General features: G+C 53.1%; 2 protein-coding genes across 2 annotated transcripts; both read right to left on the bottom strand.

Annotated features, from left to right (window-relative positions):
* Positions 1-644: 644 nt before the first annotated feature.
* On the bottom strand, positions 645-1,386 carry LOC118092499 (hemoglobin subunit alpha-A). Its single transcript, XM_035130561.2, has 3 exons — positions 1,284-1,386; positions 972-1,176; positions 645-861 (listed from the first exon to the last, which is right to left on the bottom strand). The coding sequence occupies exons 1-3, from the start codon at positions 1,376-1,378 to the stop codon at positions 733-735; spliced, it is 429 nt and encodes a 142-aa protein (XP_034986452.1). The 5' UTR covers positions 1,379-1,386; the 3' UTR covers positions 645-732.
* A 5,970-nt stretch (positions 1,387-7,356) lies between these two features.
* LOC118092498 (hemoglobin subunit alpha-D) lies at positions 7,357-8,121 on the bottom strand. The gene is made up of 3 exons (XM_035130560.3): positions 7,986-8,121; positions 7,689-7,893; positions 7,357-7,580 (listed from the first exon to the last, which is right to left on the bottom strand). The coding sequence occupies exons 1-3, from the start codon at positions 8,078-8,080 to the stop codon at positions 7,452-7,454; spliced, it is 429 nt and encodes a 142-aa protein (XP_034986451.1). The 5' UTR covers positions 8,081-8,121; the 3' UTR covers positions 7,357-7,451.
* Positions 8,122-17,208: the final 9,087 nt, after the last annotated feature.

Below are 17,208 nucleotides of genomic sequence, written 5' to 3'. Positions count from 1 at the left end.
CTCTGGGGCGCCGCCGCCATTGCAATGGGCCTCCTGGCGCTGGGCTAGATCTGGCCCACGCAGCCCACCTGTGCCACTGTGTGCGTGGCTTCTCCGACTGCCGCCATGCGCCCTTCCCCATTGCTCTGGTGGGTCCTCGGGATCTCAGGAACTGGCGGTGGTTCCAGAGCCCGAGTCGCCCCCTCCCAGGCAGAGTTCCTGCTTGGGGGCCTCTTCCCGTGCCCTCTCAGTGCGGGTGTGGAGGGGACCCCTAGCACTGCCCCCCGGCCTTGAAGTGGGCTTGGCTGTGGGGAGGGGGCTGCCTCTGCCCTCGAGCGGAGAGTCCTAGGAAGCTGCCTTCTTTTGCATCCAACCTGGGCCGTACTGCATACACGGGCTGGCAGCTGTGGTTCTCGGGGCTTTCGGGCTGGACGGAGCCGGACTCTGCGCCCCCGTCCGGCAAAGGCCACGCGTGCCTGCGGCTCTTTCAGGGCCCCCACCTAGCAGGCGACTCGGTCCAAGGGCCCCGGGTTCAAGGAGCGCCAAGGTAGGGACTATCCCGCGGGACGGGGTCTCCCTCGCCAGAGCCGTCCAGGCCCCCGGGGCCCCCTCTCCCTTCTTCCCGCCCGCCCCCAGTTCAGCCCAAGAAGACGTGAGAGATCAGATAAAGTCAAGAGCAGGTTTATTGTGGTGTTTGGGGGTCGCGGGGCGGCGTCGAGGCGGCTCCTCCGGCGGGCTTGGGCTTCGTGGGGTCTAGCGGTACTTGGAGGTCAGCACGATACCGACGCGGCCCAGGAACTTGTCCATGGAGACGAGGGTGCTGGCCTTGAGGAGCCCCGGGTGGTTGGAGGCGATGGCCACCAGGATGCAGTGGCCCAGCAGCTGCGGGAAAAGCGGAGGGAGAGCGTTAGTCGGGGCCCCGGACGGAGCGAAGCAGGAATCCAGCCCGCCCGCCTGCCCTGGAGCCCCGACGGGGAGCGAGAGAGACTCACCGCGAAGTTGACGGGGTCCACGCGCAGCTTCTGGGCATGCAGGTCGCTGAGCTTGTCGAGGGCGCCGGCGATGTTGTCGATGTGCGCCACGGCCTCACCGATGGCCGCCGCGACCTTCTTGCCGTGCGCCTTGATGTCAGCGGAGCCGGGGTGCACGTCGATGTGCGCGAAGTAGGTCTTGGTGGTGGGGTGCGCTGCGAACATCCTGCGGGAGAAGGAGGAGGAGAGGAGCAGGGAGACGACGGTCCGACTCCCGCCCGGCCCGCGGCCTCGTCCCCGGGAGAGGGTCTGTGCCCGACGGGGCGGGCTTACCTGGTGATGGCCTCGGCGCCGATGTCCCCGGCATGGGACTGGATCTCGGCCCAAACGGCCTTCACGTGGTTCTTGTCGTCGTCGGTCAACACCATCCTGGCAGCTCAAAGTCTCGGGTGCCGTCAGAGCGCGAGCGGCTCTTTTAAAGGGGGCGCCCCGCCCCGCCTGGGGCCTCTCCCTCGGTCTCCAGGGGCTCTCCGCCCATCAGCGCCGCCTCTGGGCACCTCCTGGAGGGAAGGGATAGGGGCCACGCCCGCAGGCTGTTACAGGGAGGGGGCGCCAACTGCCCCCATCAGCTGGCTGGGCTCCAGGCAAGCCCGGGAGCGCTGCTCCTGTCCCGCCGCATCCCCGGCTTGCGGAGGCTGGCGAGGCTAACGCGGCTGCGTCTTTGCGACATGGAGGAGCCGCTTCAAAGCAGCCGGGCTCAGTCGCGAGCTCCCCAATCTCCCGATCTCCTCTACCCTAAGGTCTCTCCGTGGCTAAACTGAGCGTCCACAGTCAGGGGCAGTGTACCTCTGCAAAGGAAATAAAAATTTAAAAAGATTACTCCAGTAGCACCATAGAGACCAACTCAGTTTGTTATAGGTATAAGCTTTCGTGTGCATGCACACGAAGCTTATACTGTACCTAGAACAAACTTAGTTGGTCGCTAAGGTTCTACTGTATTTCGTTTGCAGAGGTACTGCGTCAGACCTACACGGCTACCTACCTGACTCTGCAAACGAGTAACAGGCGCACCGCGGGTGGCCCTGAGGCCCCGCTCTCAAAGCGTCCGCGGGCTTTCAAGAGCCTTTCGACAAAGTACTTCACCAACTACTCTCGAGTAAAATAAAAAATTCCTTCAGTAGCACCTTAAAGACCAACTAAGTTTATATTTTGGTATGAGCTTTCGTGTGCATGCACACTTCTTCAGATACACTACTCTCGAGTAAGCTTAGCAGTGAAGGAATAAGAGGAACTGCTTTCGCTGCGGTTCCTGCATCGCAGGGAGTTGAAACAGATGACATTTGAGGTCCCTTCCAAGTTCCAACTCTTCAATTCCATAATTCTAAGAGCAGAGATGTCCTCTTCCGGATCAGAGGTTGGCTAAGTTTCATGAAGCAGGGAGAAATGCCCCTATTTTCAAAAAGGGGGAAAGAGAGGACCCAAACAATTACCGCCCAGTCAGCCTGACATCAATACCAGGAAAGATTCTAGAGCAGATCATTAAGCAAACAGTCTGTGAGCATCTAGAAAGGAACGCTGTGATCACTAAAAGTCAGCATGGGTTCCTGAAAAATAAGTCATGTCAGACTAATTGATCTCATTTTTTGACAGAATTACAAGCCTGGTAGATGAAGGGAACGCTGTGGATATAGCCTATCTTGATTTCAGCAAGGCCTTTGACAAGGTGCTCCATGATATTCTTGTAATGAAGCTGGTAAAATGCGGGCTAGACAATGCTACCATTCAGTGGATTTGTAACTGGCTGACTGACCGAACCCAAAGGGTGCTCATCAATGGCTCCTCCTCATCCTGGAGAGTAGTGACTAGTGGGGTGCCACAGGATTCTGTCTTGGGCCCAGTCTTATTCAACATCTTTATCAATGACTTGGATGATGGGCTTGAGGGCATCCTGAGCAAGTTTGCAGATGACACCAAATTGGGAGCGGTGGCTAATACCCCAGAGGACAGGATCACACTTCAAAATGACCTTAACAGATTAGACAACTGGGCCAAAGCAAACAAGATGAATTTTAACAAGGAGAAATGTAAGGTACTACACTTGGGCAAAAAAAAAATGAAAGGCACAAATACAGGATGGGAGACACGTGGCTTGAGAGCAGTACATGTGAAAAGGATCTAGGAGTCTTGGTAGACCACAAACTTGACATGAGTCAGCAGTGTGATGCAGCAGCTTAAAAAGCCAATGCAATTCTGGGCTGCATCAATAGGAGTATAGCATCTTTTGTTGTTGTTTAGTCGTTTAGTCGTGTCCGACTCTTCGTGACCCCATGGACCTATGCCTGTTGTCTTTGTCCATGGAGTTTTCTTGGCAGGGATACTGGAGTGGCTTGCCAGTTCCTTCTCCAGGTGGATCACGTTTAGTCAAAACTCTCCACTATGACCTGTCCATCTTGGGTGGCCCTGCATGGCATAGCTCATAGCTTCTCTGAGTTATTCAAGCCCCTTCGCCACGACAAGGCATTGATCCATGAAGGGGAGGGAAGTAATAGTACCACTGTATTCTGCTCTGGTCAGACCTCACCTGACCTGGAGTACTGTGTCCAGTTCTGGGCACCACAGTTCAAGAAGGATACTGACAAGCTGGAACGTGTCCAGAAGAGGGCAACCAAAATGGTCAAAGGCCTGGAAAAGATGCCTTATGAGGAACGGCTTAGTGAGCTGGGTATGTTTAGCCTGGAGAAGAGAAGCTTAAGGGGTGATATGATAGCCATGTTCAAATATATCAAAGGATGTCATATAGAGGAGGGAGAAAGGTTGTTTTCTGCTGCTCCAGAGAAGCGGACACGGAGCAATGGATTCAAACTACAAGAAAGAAGATTCCACCTAAACATTAGGAAGAACTTCCTGACAGTAAGAGCTGTTCGGCAGTGGAATTTGCTACCAAGGAGTGTGGTGGAGTCTCCTTCTTTGGAGGTCTTTAAGCAGAGGCTTGACAGCCATCTGACAGGAATGCTTTGATGGTGTTTCCTGCTTGGCAGGGGGTTGGACTGGATGACCCTTGTGGTCTCTTCCAACTCTATGATTCTATGATTCTATGAAATGGACCCGGCCACCAAAGGAGAGATGCAGAAGCGGAGTCCTCCAAGGATCGGGATCTGTGCTTTCTAAACGAGTTATAGATGAGCGGCGAAGTGGTCACGTTTGCTGGAGGCACTAAACCAGGCATCCCCAAGCTCGGCCCTCCAGATGTTTTGGGACTACAACTCCGATCATCCCTGACCACTGTTCCTGTTAGCTAGGGATGATGGGAGTTGTAGTCTCAAGACATCTGGAGGACCGAGCTTGGGGATGCCTGCACTAAACTGTTCAGGGTCATTGTAACCAAAGGGCAATTCATTGTAGAAAAGTGTCTACAATACACGGGGGCGAAAAGTCTTAATGTCACATGTTTATGGAGTCTGAACTGGCAGAGACTGGTCAGGATCACGACTTTGTGGTCCTAGTGGAGATACGGATGAAGATGCGCCCTCTGTGCGCGGCAGCTCTGGAAAAGGCAACCTCCGCGCTAAGGATCATTATTGACAAGAAAGCTGTCTATATCATAATGCTATTATTCAAATCTATGGGGCGTCCGCAGGATATTGTTTGTGGAAAAGGTTCGGGAAAGGGCCACAAAATGATCAAGGCGCTGGAGCGACTGCCCTATGGGGAAAAGTTGCGTGTTTGAGACTGTTTGGTTTAACTTTAGAGAAAAGGCAAATAAAATGAGACATGGGGGGGGGGAGTTTATAGTATTACGCACGGCCTAGAGAAAGTGGAAAGTTTTTTCCTTCCTCTCTCACGACACTCGAACGGGAGCCGAATGTCGGAAGATTCGGGACAGAAAGAAAGTCTTTCTTCACGCTGCGCAAGAATTAACCTATGGAACTCGCTACCACAGGAGGTAGGCGATGGGCAGCAACTTGGACGGCTTGACAAAAAGATCGTATAAATTCCTGGAGGAGGAGGAGGAGGAGCGAGACTATCGAGGAGGGCTACCAGCCACGAAGGGTCGTCTCTGCCCTCCACAGTCAGAGGCAGCCATGCTTCTGAATACGTTACTGGAAACCACAGGACGAGAGAGTGTCGCTCCTGGGCTCGGATCCTGCTTGCTGGTTTCCTACGGGCATCTGGTTGTCCACTGCTGGCTTTCCTTATGTTCCTACATTCGTCTTTCCTCGCCGGCGCCCCCAAGGACAGCTGCCTTCTCTCTACGTTCCTCTATGCGCCTGACTCACTCCACCCCCGGGGGTTCGACGGAGCAGGCTCTCACCCCCCCCCAGTCTCTTAACTCTGCGGGTCCCTGCCAAGGGGGCTCCAGGCGGCTGCCTAGGCGCGGCTCGCTGGCCTCTTTGGCGTGGCCCGTGGACGTCCAGCGGCGCCCACCCCCGTCACCGGTGCTGGGATGCCGGCGGCGCCCCCCGCGCAAGACCAGGAGAGGCTTACAGCTGCCCCCCCACATTCCTCTCTGCCCCCAAACAGGCACTCCAGAGTCTTTGAACTGTGCTCTGCCTGGGCGGGCACATCCCTGCTCCCGATAGTCCTCACAACCCGCTTGCGGAGTAGCCCAGTGTCCCCAAAAGATATATTATTTCCACAATAATTCCTTTTGGTACAGCCGCTTTCTTACGGATCTTCTCATTAGGCTCACTGAAAATTACATTACAAAAACTTTATTCACACATTCATACATTCTGATTTTTTGGGGGTATTATTGGGTTGTTTTTATTTTGATTATATATGTTGTGGTTTCTATGTTGATCTTTTTTTGCGAACTGCCCTGAGACCTCTGGGTATGGGGCGGTATATAAATTCAATAAATAATAATTATCCTTATCATTATTTTGCGTCCCCTCGGCTCGGTCCCCTGTGCTGCTCTCCTTCAGTGCTTTACGCATGAGCACCAGAGGAGGGTGTCTAACTTGACGTTGCATAACGCCATTAAAAGATGACACGTGTGTGAGGGTCCCTGGGAAGTGAGAACTTGGTTCGGTCAAAGCACAAGGGCCGGAAACAGGCGCACCCCGCACCCTGCAACTCCCCTCCCCACCAGCATCACCCCCAAAGGCTTTCCAGGGAAGGGGAGGGCCGTTTGTGCGGGCGGGCCCATGAGGAGCCAAGGCGGGAGTGCCTCTGAGCAGGGGCAGAGCGCGTCCCCTCGGAGAGGGAGAGATTCTAGACGGCAGTGGGGCGGGTGCACGTGAGCATGTGCAGAGTGCTCTGGAACGGCTCTGGCGGGAAGGACGGGCGGCCCTCTCGCCCACCGAAGGAGTCATGCTGCTCCATGTCAAGGGCCCGGAGGGGGCGGGGGTACGGGTGCTGTAGGGCGCCTGGCCGTTCCCTCCCCCACTTGGGGTGCCCCTCGGGGGCAGAGTCCTGGCCCCACGGCTGGGAGAGCGGGCGCCCACATTCCGAGGCAGCGGCGAAGAGGCCTGCCTCCGCCCCGGGACAGGTGTGGGCTTCGGGGGCCCACCTGAGCAGGCGGCGGTCGCCCCGGCACCCTTTCTTAGTTCTTTCCTTATTTTATTCGTATTTTTAAAAACAACTTTTAATAGGCAGCGTCCGGGCGCGATCACTTTGTTGTGTTCACTTCGAAAGCATCCGAGAATACTCCCCCCCCCCGATAAAAGGATGCTTATTCCCAGGTGCCTCAGGGCAGCAAAGAGCAGCTTTAAAAATGAGAAAATGTGTGCATAGTCAGAGGACTTCCCCCTTTTAAACAGGGCCGGGGGGTTGGCAAGCCTCCCCCTCTGTAGTCTATAATATCAGAAACGTACGGTAGAAGCCGCAGAGAAATGAGCCTGGGGGTCTCCTTCATGCCAGCCCCAGCCCCGCCGCCTCCCTCTTCTTCTGCCCTCCCCAGATGCTTCGGGGGGGGCAGACTCGCACACCTGGGGGTAAGGGCTCCCTCCTCGGCGGGATCCCTGGGAGAGCCCTCTCCCCGCCGGGTCAGGTTGCCTCTGAGGGTGAAGAGCTCTGGACCGCCCCCTCCGTCGAGTTTCTGCCCGGGCTCCGCTGCGTTTAGCGGAGGACTTGGTGGGGTGGAAGTGGGGAGAAAGGGGTCTCAGCGGGCACTGGACTCCGTCTTCCCTCCCCTCCCCTCCGGAGGTGCCTGCGAAACGGGACAGGGCTACGGGGGAGTTGGGGAGGCGGTTGTGGCGTGCGCTCCCTCGGAAGTGGACGGCAGAATTGCCGAGGCGGCGACGGTTGTCTCTTCTCTGTCTCCCCCACCCTCTTCTCTGCGAAGCTCACTTGAGGCTTTCTCGCCCCCCTTGGCATACAGTATCTGCTCCCCCTGAGACCCCTCCCCGCGTCTCCCACGCATGGGACCCCCTCCCCACGGCAGAAAAGTGAAGGACGCCAGAGCGAGGTTCACGCATTTTATTGCTCAGTGGCACAGCGGAGGCGGAGTGCCCGAGACGGGGCGCAAACGGCAGCTCCGAGGCGAGAGGGGGGTGGGGCTCATCTGTACTTCTCGGTCAGCACCTCGCCCACCAGGCAGAAGAACTTGTCAAAGGCCATGTAGACCAGGGCGTTGTAGTCTCCGCGGAGGCTGGAAGCCAGTGTCACGTGGAGGCACCTGGTCATAAACTGCAAAGAAGAGAGAGAGAGACAGGGGGGGTCAGGTGGGGGGGTCGGTCAAGGGAAGACCCAAGGCGCGCCCCTCCTGGCCCTCGTCCGCCCCGTCGGCGCGCTTGCCTTGAAGTTGACGGGGTCCACGCGGAGGTTGTAGGCGTGCAGGTCGCTGAGATCGGACAGGCAGGCGCGGATGTTGTCCAGGTTCTTGATGGCGCCGTCGAGGGCCTTGATGATCTTGTGGCCCTGGCGGTGAATGTCGTTGGAGCCGGGGCACAGGTCGAAGTGCGGGAAGTAGATCTTGGACTGCGGGTAGACCTGGAAAAGCCTGCGGGGAGAGATGGAAGGGGGCCGTCAGAAAAAAGGACGCGGCGGGAGGAACCAGAGGCTTCTCTCCCTTGGCCGCCCCGTCGAGCCTACCTGGTCATGCATTCGCCGCCCAGATCCTCGTGCTCGGAGGCCAGTTTGGACCAGGTGGTCTGGATCAGCTTGCGCTCTTCACCAGTCAGCACCATGTTGACAGCAGGCAGGAGGTCGAGTTGCTCTGTAAGTCCCAGGAGGTGGCGGAGCTGGGAGTCCTGCAGGGGCCGCCGCTTTTATAGCGGCCCGCGCTGCCCTCCTCGGCCCGCCCCAGCTTATCTTATCGCCCTGGGACTGCCGGAGAGGTCGGCTGCGCGGCGGAGCAGCCAAACCCACCGACAGCGCAAGGAGGGGCCTCGGCGACGGCGGTACTACTGGGGAAGAGCCGTCTGTGCTGCCGGAGGGGAGGCGGGGGCGACTTAGAAGAACAGAATAGCATCAGAAGAGACGGCTGGATCCGTGCAGCCTCCTGTTTTCACGGTGGTCACCCAGCTGCCTCTCGCAGGAAACGCGCAAGCAGGATCCGAGCGCAAGAGCGCCTTCCCCACCAAACAGCAGCTGCCCTTCAGAAGCCTTTATGTCTCCCCCGTTAGCCCTCTCTTCCTCCCTGAATTTCTCTCCTCGTTTAAAGCCATCCCACTTGGACTGAGGAAGCCTTCTGCCGGGGCACGTGGCAAGTGGGGAGAGGACACAGGACTTCAGGCGCTGCCAAAGTTCAGACGACCAAAGAACCCGGGAAGATGCCCCGACTCTTTTCGCGACGCGGGAGAGCCCGGCGGCATATAAATCCGGCCGCCCCCGCCCCCGCCCCCGATTTAATGGCCTCGCAGGTCCCCATCCCAAATCAAACACGCAGGGGATTTACGGTATCCGTCTGAAAAGCCTCTCGAGGCGCCCCAGGCGGTGGCATGAGGGCCGCGCAGGAGACGAATAGGTGGCAGGCTGATGCGTAAAGCGCATATTGTTAAGTTCAGCCGGGCAGGGAAAGGTGGATTTTTTTTTTGCTTAGAATGATCAAGCTCAGAAAAAGGGGTCGAGAGATCCTTGAAAGGCAAGCAGGAGACACCTGCAGCAGTCTGTCTGAGGCCAAGGATGTGTTTTCAGTCCCAGGAACAAACTCCTGGTTTCTCACACTATTCCTGGTTCTCCCCTCCCCACCAAAAACAGCCTTCATTTGTTCCAATAGCTTAATTTGTTAAACAATTCGGGACCACAAAAAGCGCTGTTTTGTTTCATACAACCAAGCGGTATATAAATGTTATCAAACAAACAAACAAGTCTTCAGAGATCTACCACGAATCAATCCCTGCTCCCCTCAACACACCACTTCCCCCCTCCCATCCCCCGACCTGGTGCCAGGAGGTTCTCAGCCTAGCCCCCCTCACAGGGGTGTGGTGGGGATTAAATGGTGGGGAGAGGAGGACCACGTAGAGCACCTTGAGATCCTTGGAATATATTCATGACATAAATACAATACAGCAAAAAAGGAAAAAGAGCATAAAAAATCTTTTTGGAATTAAACATTCTGAGGACCTAACTTCACATTACATTAAGTGTGTAGTGATTTTGAGTTGATCTGGGGAGGCAGATTTGCAACAGGACTATAGTGCTTGGGGAAGGGAAGTTTCATCTTTTGTACCACAGTCGTGGAAGGATACAGAACTCTTAGAATTTTGAAGTGTCAGGCATAGCTCTAGTGGCTTTAGCCCAAACATAGCAGAGTTTTCCTGCACAGCGCAGAAGCTAGTTGAGGTGGAAATGACTAGTCGGCTAGATGCAGAATAACTATTTACAGGATTTATTAAAAGAAAATAAAACCAGCAGAGTTTCTGCATACAAAGCAAAGCAAAATAAATCCTCTCTCTCTCTCTCTCTCTCTCTCTCTCTCTCTCTCTCTCTCTCTCTCTCTCTCTCTCTCTCTCTCTCTCTCCCCAACCATACGCAGTACTCCTACTGCTAACACCCACAAGAAACAACTGTGCTAGCATTCCTAGATAACAGAGTTCAGTGCTGGTCATTAACCAGTCAGAGAGCTGTTGCCAGGCCAGGCAAACCTTGGCTTTCTGCCAAGAGTAAATTGACACTGCCTGCCTTGAGTTAATTGTGTGAAGCAAGAATCTGTAAGTTTCCCATGAGAACCAATTATCAGAAACCGAACAAGAACGGCCAGCAACAGGTGACTTGGGAACATCAGGCAGCACTAGCCAGAACCAAGAGGACCTCTGGCACCTCCTGTCCTACCGTGCTGTGCCTTGAGTCCTTGCTATATGGGCTCTCTAATCATCATCATCATCATCATCATCATCATCATTATTAATACCCCACCCATCTGACTGGGTTTCCCCAGCCACTGGGCAGCTCCCGATAGAATGTTAAAAATATGATAAAACATCAAACATTAAAAATGTCCCTAAACAGATGTCTTCTAAAAGTCAGAGAGTTTTTTATTTCCTTGACATCTGATGGGAGGGCGCCACCACCAAAGAGGCCCTCTGCCTGGTTCCCTGTAGCCTCACTTCTCGCAGGGAGAGAACCGCCAGAAGGCCCTTGGAGCTGGACCTCAGTGTCCAGGTCGGACGATGGGGGTGGAGATGCTCCTTCAGGTCTACTGGGCCGAGGCCGTTTAGGGCTTTCAAGGTCAGCACCAACACTTTGAATTGTGCTTGGAAACATACTGGCAGCCAATGTAGGTCTTTCAGGACCGGTGTTATATGGTCTCGGTGGCCGCTCCCAGTTACCAGAACATACCATGGACACAAGCCAGGCCTGGCAACTGAGCTGCAATGGCGGTGGGAGGAGTGGAGGGAGCTGCTGGGGACCAGGTGAGCATGTTTAAACAGGCACATTCCCTTTCCCTCCCTGCCCCAAGGGTGGGAGGAGTGTGAGAGGAAGGGCCAGGCAGAAGTTATGTTCTGGGTGCTTTCACACAGGGGCAATGCCAATGGCAATAATCATCAACTTGGGGTGGGTGGCCCCTCAAAATATTTGGGGGGTCCCAAGAGCCCTCAAACCCTAGTTGGTGCCCATGTACTGTGTGAAGAAGCATTTCTCCGTCCTGAATCTCAGGTGAACAGGGAGCCAGGCATTGGCCAGCTCCAGGCACTCTTGGCTGAAACTTATTTTCTCCATCCATTCAAGTTTGGGTTCAGCTCTGATTCTGGAACAGTCACAGTCAGGGGCAGCCCATCCCATTTCACCACCTGAGGCAAAAAGGGGAAGGTGTTGCAGGCTTGGGCGCGCAGGGACTTTTGGCGAGATCTCCCTGGAAGCAGCTGCCACAGCCGCAGCAGGACCCCCTGGCAGCAGGCCCCATGGGATTCTCCCGCCTGAGGCAGGCTGCTTCTACACTTTGCCTCATAGTCACTGGTCATTGCCTGACTGTCCTGCTGCCCCAGCTCTTTGCTGAGAGAAGGGCAGGGTGAGAGCGACCTCCCTTTGACGCCTCTCCCACAGCCTTCCATACCATTTCCCCTGACATCCTCCTCCTGGAGAGTCCGCATGAGTCGCCGTGTTGGAGGTCCTGTGAGGCTCCTCCTGGGCTGGCCAATGCCGGAAGGGAAGTTACTAGTAATTCATGGATTTATTGCCAGGTGTTGTTCAGAAAAGCAGGCCTTCTGGCGAACGGGGAGCTGCGATTCTGAGCAGAGAAGCAGGAGGGGGGGTGCTTAACCCTTTCTCCACCATATTCTGCTCCAGAAAGTCCCTCTCCAAAGCTGCCTTTCCAGCTGCGAGGATCCAGATGTCTGTGCCCACTCTCAGACTAATGGGCTACTGAAACTGACCTGGCTCATTAAGGACATCTGGCGACCTGCTTCCCTGCTGCCAATGCCAAAGAGGCCTGTGAGTGATCGCCTTCATGTGCATCCTCAGAACTCTCCATCCTTCCACTTCAACCTCCTGGCTCAATCTCAAGTTCTGAGCTGGTCAAGAGGCAGAGCCTCCATTCCCTCTCCCTCCTGGAGAACCATCTCCTGCAGCAGCATCTGGGACCCTTCCCTGGGCAGCAAGGATTCAGCCAGGCCCTCACCCTCATATCTCCTTCCCCTCGACTCTCCTCTTCCCCACTTTTCACTTTCATTTGAAGTGTGTGTGTGTGTGTGTGTGTGTGTGTGTGTGTGTGTGTGTAATTAAATGGTGTGTATTAAATGGAGAGCTCAGAAATCAAGAATACAATAACTTTTAAAAGGATGGGAAATATTTATAATTTATATACGAGACCACTGCAAGCAGATTAAAACATTGGCAGGATTTTCATTATACTTGTAAAGTAACGCAAACTATGGATAATTCAGAAGGAAAATATTTAGATAATTATTGATATGCAGATGTATTTATTTGTACTAGGAGCCATGGAAGGGATGGAGGGAAGTTAAGAGATTCAAAGTGTTAACGGTAATCTCAATATTTGGATGTTGAATTGATGTTTGTTGTGTGTATTTTTAAAAGGCAAATAAAAATTATTATTTTTTAAAATATGTATTTATTTATTCAGAGTCCTAAGACACAAACAACCACCACAACTCGCCTTGGTTAGGAGGTCGCAATGCACACCTAGGGACAGGTGCTGCAAGTGTGCAAGTCATTAAGAGCTCCTTGTTTATTTTTGCATGGCTGAGAGGGAATCTTGCAAGCCTGAGCTTGAAGCGTAGGTTGGAAAGTCCCCCCCCAAAACAGCACAGAAATGTCTGGGTGTTTCTTTTCCTCCAAGCCCCCTGGTCCTCCCCCCCCACGACCCCTTTAGGCAGCAGGCCTGGGGGCAAGGAAGGGCCCTGCCCTTTCTCCTTCTAGGGCAGCCACTTTAGGAGTCCTCATCCCCATCTATACTGCTTATTTCTTTCCCAGTGAAGAATTGGACTCTTTGGCTGGCAGAAAGAGCCAGAGTTGCTGGAGGCCTGAGGGAGCTGCCCTGCCAGAGTACCCTCCCTCCCGCTATCTCCTCAGAGACACAGCCTGCCTTATCCTCCAGCTTGCAGGGGGTGGCCAGGGTGATAGGAAGGAGGAGAAGGAGCCTGGGCTCTCCGCCCACCACGATCTCTGCGCAGAAAGCCACCCTGCTGGCCTCATCCTGAGGGATGCTCCTCTCCTGCGATCTCACCAAACTGGCAGGCACGGGACTCTGTGCTCCCTGCTGCTTCGGGTGCAGAAAGAAAGATGTCTTTTCGTGGAGGCAACGGAGCTCTGCTTCAGGGCAGAACCCAGGAGGGCGGAATCCGTTCCTCAATCCGTCCAGTGCTGCTCTGAGTGCCTCTTAAGCAGACAGGAGAAGACATCTCAGTGAAAGAATTAATTGAAAATCCACCCGAGTCCATTTTTGCTGACTGTGCATTGCAATTCCTTGTTTTTCTGACCACACAGGCATTGTCCTCCCAGAGGATCTGAGATGGGAATTTCTCTTCTGGGGGACTCTGCAGTTGGGGATTCCCCCTCCCCATACCATCCTCTGTAATTATTCCAGTTTATTTAGCCTGGCAATTGAGGGATAAAGGGGTGGTGGTGGTGGTGAACCTCCCCACTCCCCCCCTTGGGCCCCCTTGAGCTGCTACTCTGAATGAAAACTTCCTAGACCAGGCGTGGTCCTCATTTGACAGGAGCATCACACCGAGCAAAAACAGGATCTGCATAGGAGTGTCAGGCCTAATGACCACAGCGACGCATCTCCAGTAGGTCTTGCCCCTCATGGATCACTTGCTGATACTAATGGTCCCCACCTCCGACTACTGGTATGTGTCCCCCCCAAGAAATCTGAAACTATGCCTATGTGAAGCTAACTTATCCTCTGCCCTTTTCATGCCTCTCCTGGTTCTGGGCGACCAGAGGAGAAGAGAGCTTGTTGCAGCAGAAGAGGGAGACTCCTGCGCCTCTTCACCAGCCGGACTCATCTCTGCCTCTTGGCCTCCCTCCTCTCCTTGTTTCAACTTTTGCCTCTGATTCTGGACTTCTCTCTGCCACAGACTCTCCCAGCTCACTAAACCCTGTTACCTCTTCCGCTTCCAACACCTCCTCTTCTAAGTCTCCTCCCTCTTACCCAGGCATCCCCAAACTGCGGCCCTCCAGATGTTTTGGCCTACAACTCCCATGATCCCTAGCTAAGAGGACCAGTGGTCAGGGATGATGGGAATTGTAGTCCAAAACAGTGGTTCCCAACAGGTGGTCCGCGGACCCCCAGGGGTCCGCGAGCTATGCTAGAGGGGTCCGCAAGATGCTATTAGAATAAAAAATATATTAAATATATTTTGTATGATAACAGATTTTTTGTTTTGGCCGCTTCCTGCGTGAGCAGAGTCTAGCGCAAAACTAGAATTAGATAGAGGCAGTAGTTCTGCTGTATGCCGTTAGGTGGCGCTTCACAAACACTACTGTTTTGCAAAGAGGCAGCGCGTGCATTCTACTCACGCTCACCTCCCCAAGATGCTTTGCGCGCGTCGGCTTCATTTGCGCGCTACTGCACAGATACCCTGTCTTCTCCATTCCCCTCCCTCCTCCCTGGCGCGCGCTGCCTCTTTGCAAAACAGTCGTGTTTGTAAAGAAAGCGTTGTTTTTCGCAGAAGCTACAATTCGCGTAGTTAAAAATGGACCGTTGGTTAAAAAGCGGTTCGTTAAAACGACAAAGGCCTACAGATGAAGAGGAAGATAATGCATTTGATGTTTAAGCAAGTAAGTCAGTGACTCTCGAACCGATCTCGTCAGTGTCCATTGAACCTAAATCGTCGGCGTCCCTTGAACCTAACCCTTCCAAGATCAGTGTTAAGTTTACTGGAAAAATTAGATTAGGAATTAGAAATTAGATTGAGGATTAGGAATTAATGGGGGTCCTTGTCACAATAGCGTCTCAATGAGGGGTCCTCGAGAAAATTTTGTTGGGAACCCCTGGTCCAAAACATCTGGAGGGCCGCAGTTTGGGGATGCCTGCTCTTACCAGTCATCATAGCTGCCAAGTTCTCCCTTTTTTAAAGGGAAATTCCCTTATGCTGAATAGGCTTCCTCATGAGAAAAGGGAAAACTTGGCAGCTATGCCAGTCATGTTGTCCCACCACCAATCCCTGGGCTCTGAGCCTTCTTCCCTTGATGGTTCCCCAGCTGGTTCCTCCCATCATTCCTCTGCATCCAACCAGTTCAGGACATCATTTTGCGTTTGGGGGAAACAGGTGGAGCCCAACGGGTCAAGCAAGTCTCCTGCCAGGGCCAGGCAGGGTGGGCACAGGAGGATGAGCTGTGTTAGGGGGTGGGGGAGCCCTGCTTGTCTGCTGCAGAGAAAGCACCCACGTCTTGTGGCACCTCAGGTTCCCACAGATTTAATGTGACACCACAGAACCTTTCGTGGCCTGAAAGGCCGCTTCCCCAGAAGCATCAGATACATTTCCAGCTGGCAGTGAATTTAATCATTTTACATTGTTCTGTATGATTTGTGGTATTTTATGTACTGCATTGTGATTCGCTGGTATTTTTATTGATTATAGATGAGTAATTCTTTATTGGAATTGATGTGTAAACTGTTTAATTATTAATTAGTGTTAATTAATTATTATTATTGTTTACTATTGGATTCTAATGCATTGTTGCATACTGCTTTATTTGCTCAAAGTTGTTTATTTTAAAGTTATTGTGACTTTTAGTATAGGATCTGATTGTTACTATTTATGTTTGATTATTATTATTATTATGGTGTGTGTTGGAAGCCGCCCAGAGTGGCTGGGGCAACGGGGTATGTATGTATGTATGTATAAATAAATTTGGGTGCAAAGCCTCCTCTGCCATGGGGGCCACAAAATGCCAAACAGCAGCTCTGGGTGATGATGATCTTAGCTTTGGGATGTTTTTTCTTTTTCTTTTTCTTTTAAAGATCTAATTTGTTGCTTTTTCACATCCAATAAATGTAATTTAAAATGCAATAAACTAACCTGTCATTTCTTTACCTGCTTTCAGCTGCCCAGCGAAAACTATTCTCCCAGGCCTTTGGCCTTTTAAACTGTGGGTGTCTAGGGAGGGGCTGGTCTTGTGTGTTCTTGTTTTGCCTTGCATTCTGTGCTTTGCATTCTGTGTTTCCATACTATATACCAACCTGTGATCCTCTCCTGAAGGGCGGCATCTAAATTATTATTATTATTATTATTTAGAAGACATCTGAAGGCAGCCCTGTTTAGGGAGGTTTTTAATGACTGATGTTTTAATGTATTTTAAATCTTTTGTTGGAAGCAGCCCAGAGTGGCTGGGGAAACCCAGCCTGATGGGCAGGGTTGTTGTTGTTGTTTAGTCATTTAGTCGTGTCCGACTCTTCATTACCCCATGGACCAGAGCACGCCAGGCACTCCTGTCTTCCACCGCCTCTCGCAGTTTGGTCAGACTCATGTTGGTGGCTTCAAGAACACTGTCAACCATCTCATCCTCTGTCGTCCCCTTCTCCTAGTGCCCTCCATCTTTCCCAACATCAGGGTCTTTTCCAGGGAGCCTTCTCTTCTCATGAGGTGGCCAAAGTATTGGAGCCTCAGCTTCACGATCTGTCCTTCCAGGGTGCACTCAGGGCTGATTTCCTTCAGAATGGATGGGCTTGATCTTCTTGCAGTCCATGGGACTCTCAAGAGTCTCCTCCAGCACCATAATTCAAAAGCATCAATTCTTCGGCGATCAGCCTTCTTTATGGTCCAGCTCTCACTTCCATACATCACTACTGGTAAAACCATAGCTTTAACTATACGGACCTTTGTCCGCAAGGTGATGTCTCTGCTTTTGAAGATGCTGTCTAGGTTTGTCATTGCTTTTCTCCCAAGAAGCAGGCGTCTTTTAATTTCGTGACTGCTGTCACCATCTGCAGGGATCAAGGAGCCCAAGAAAGTAAAATCTCTCACTGACTCCATTTCTTCCCCTTCTATTTGCCAGGAGGTGATGGGACCACTGGCCATGATCTTGGCTTTTTTGATGTTGAGCTTCAGACGGACCAGGGTAGAAATCATTTGTTGTTGTTGTTGTTGTTGTTGTTGTTGTTGTTGTTGTTGTTGTTGTTGCTGTTGTTGTTGCTGTTGTTGTAGAATAACGATGGGAAATTATTGGGAAAGCACCGCCGCTTCAAGCTGCCCCCGGTCCTTGGAGCCGGTTTCTGCTACCGCCTATGGCAAGCTCGCTCAGCCCCAGCTGCTCTGGACTACCACTCCCGGCGTGCCTTGCCGCTAGCCGCGCCGGCCGAGGCCGATGGGAGCTGTAGTTCAGAGAGGCGGGGACCGCGCATGCGTCTTGGTGACGCTGCTGCCGCCGCTCCTCCTCCTTTAGCGCACCACGTGACCCCTCTTGC

Source organism: Zootoca vivipara, chromosome 13 (assembly GCF_965207765.1).
Source record: "Zootoca vivipara chromosome 13, rZooViv2.hap1.1, whole genome shotgun sequence".
Classification (NCBI taxonomy): Eukaryota; Metazoa; Chordata; class Lepidosauria; order Squamata; family Lacertidae; genus Zootoca; species Zootoca vivipara.
Note: the sequence above shows the minus strand (reverse complement) of the source record. Positions and strands in the feature narration are given on the sequence as shown.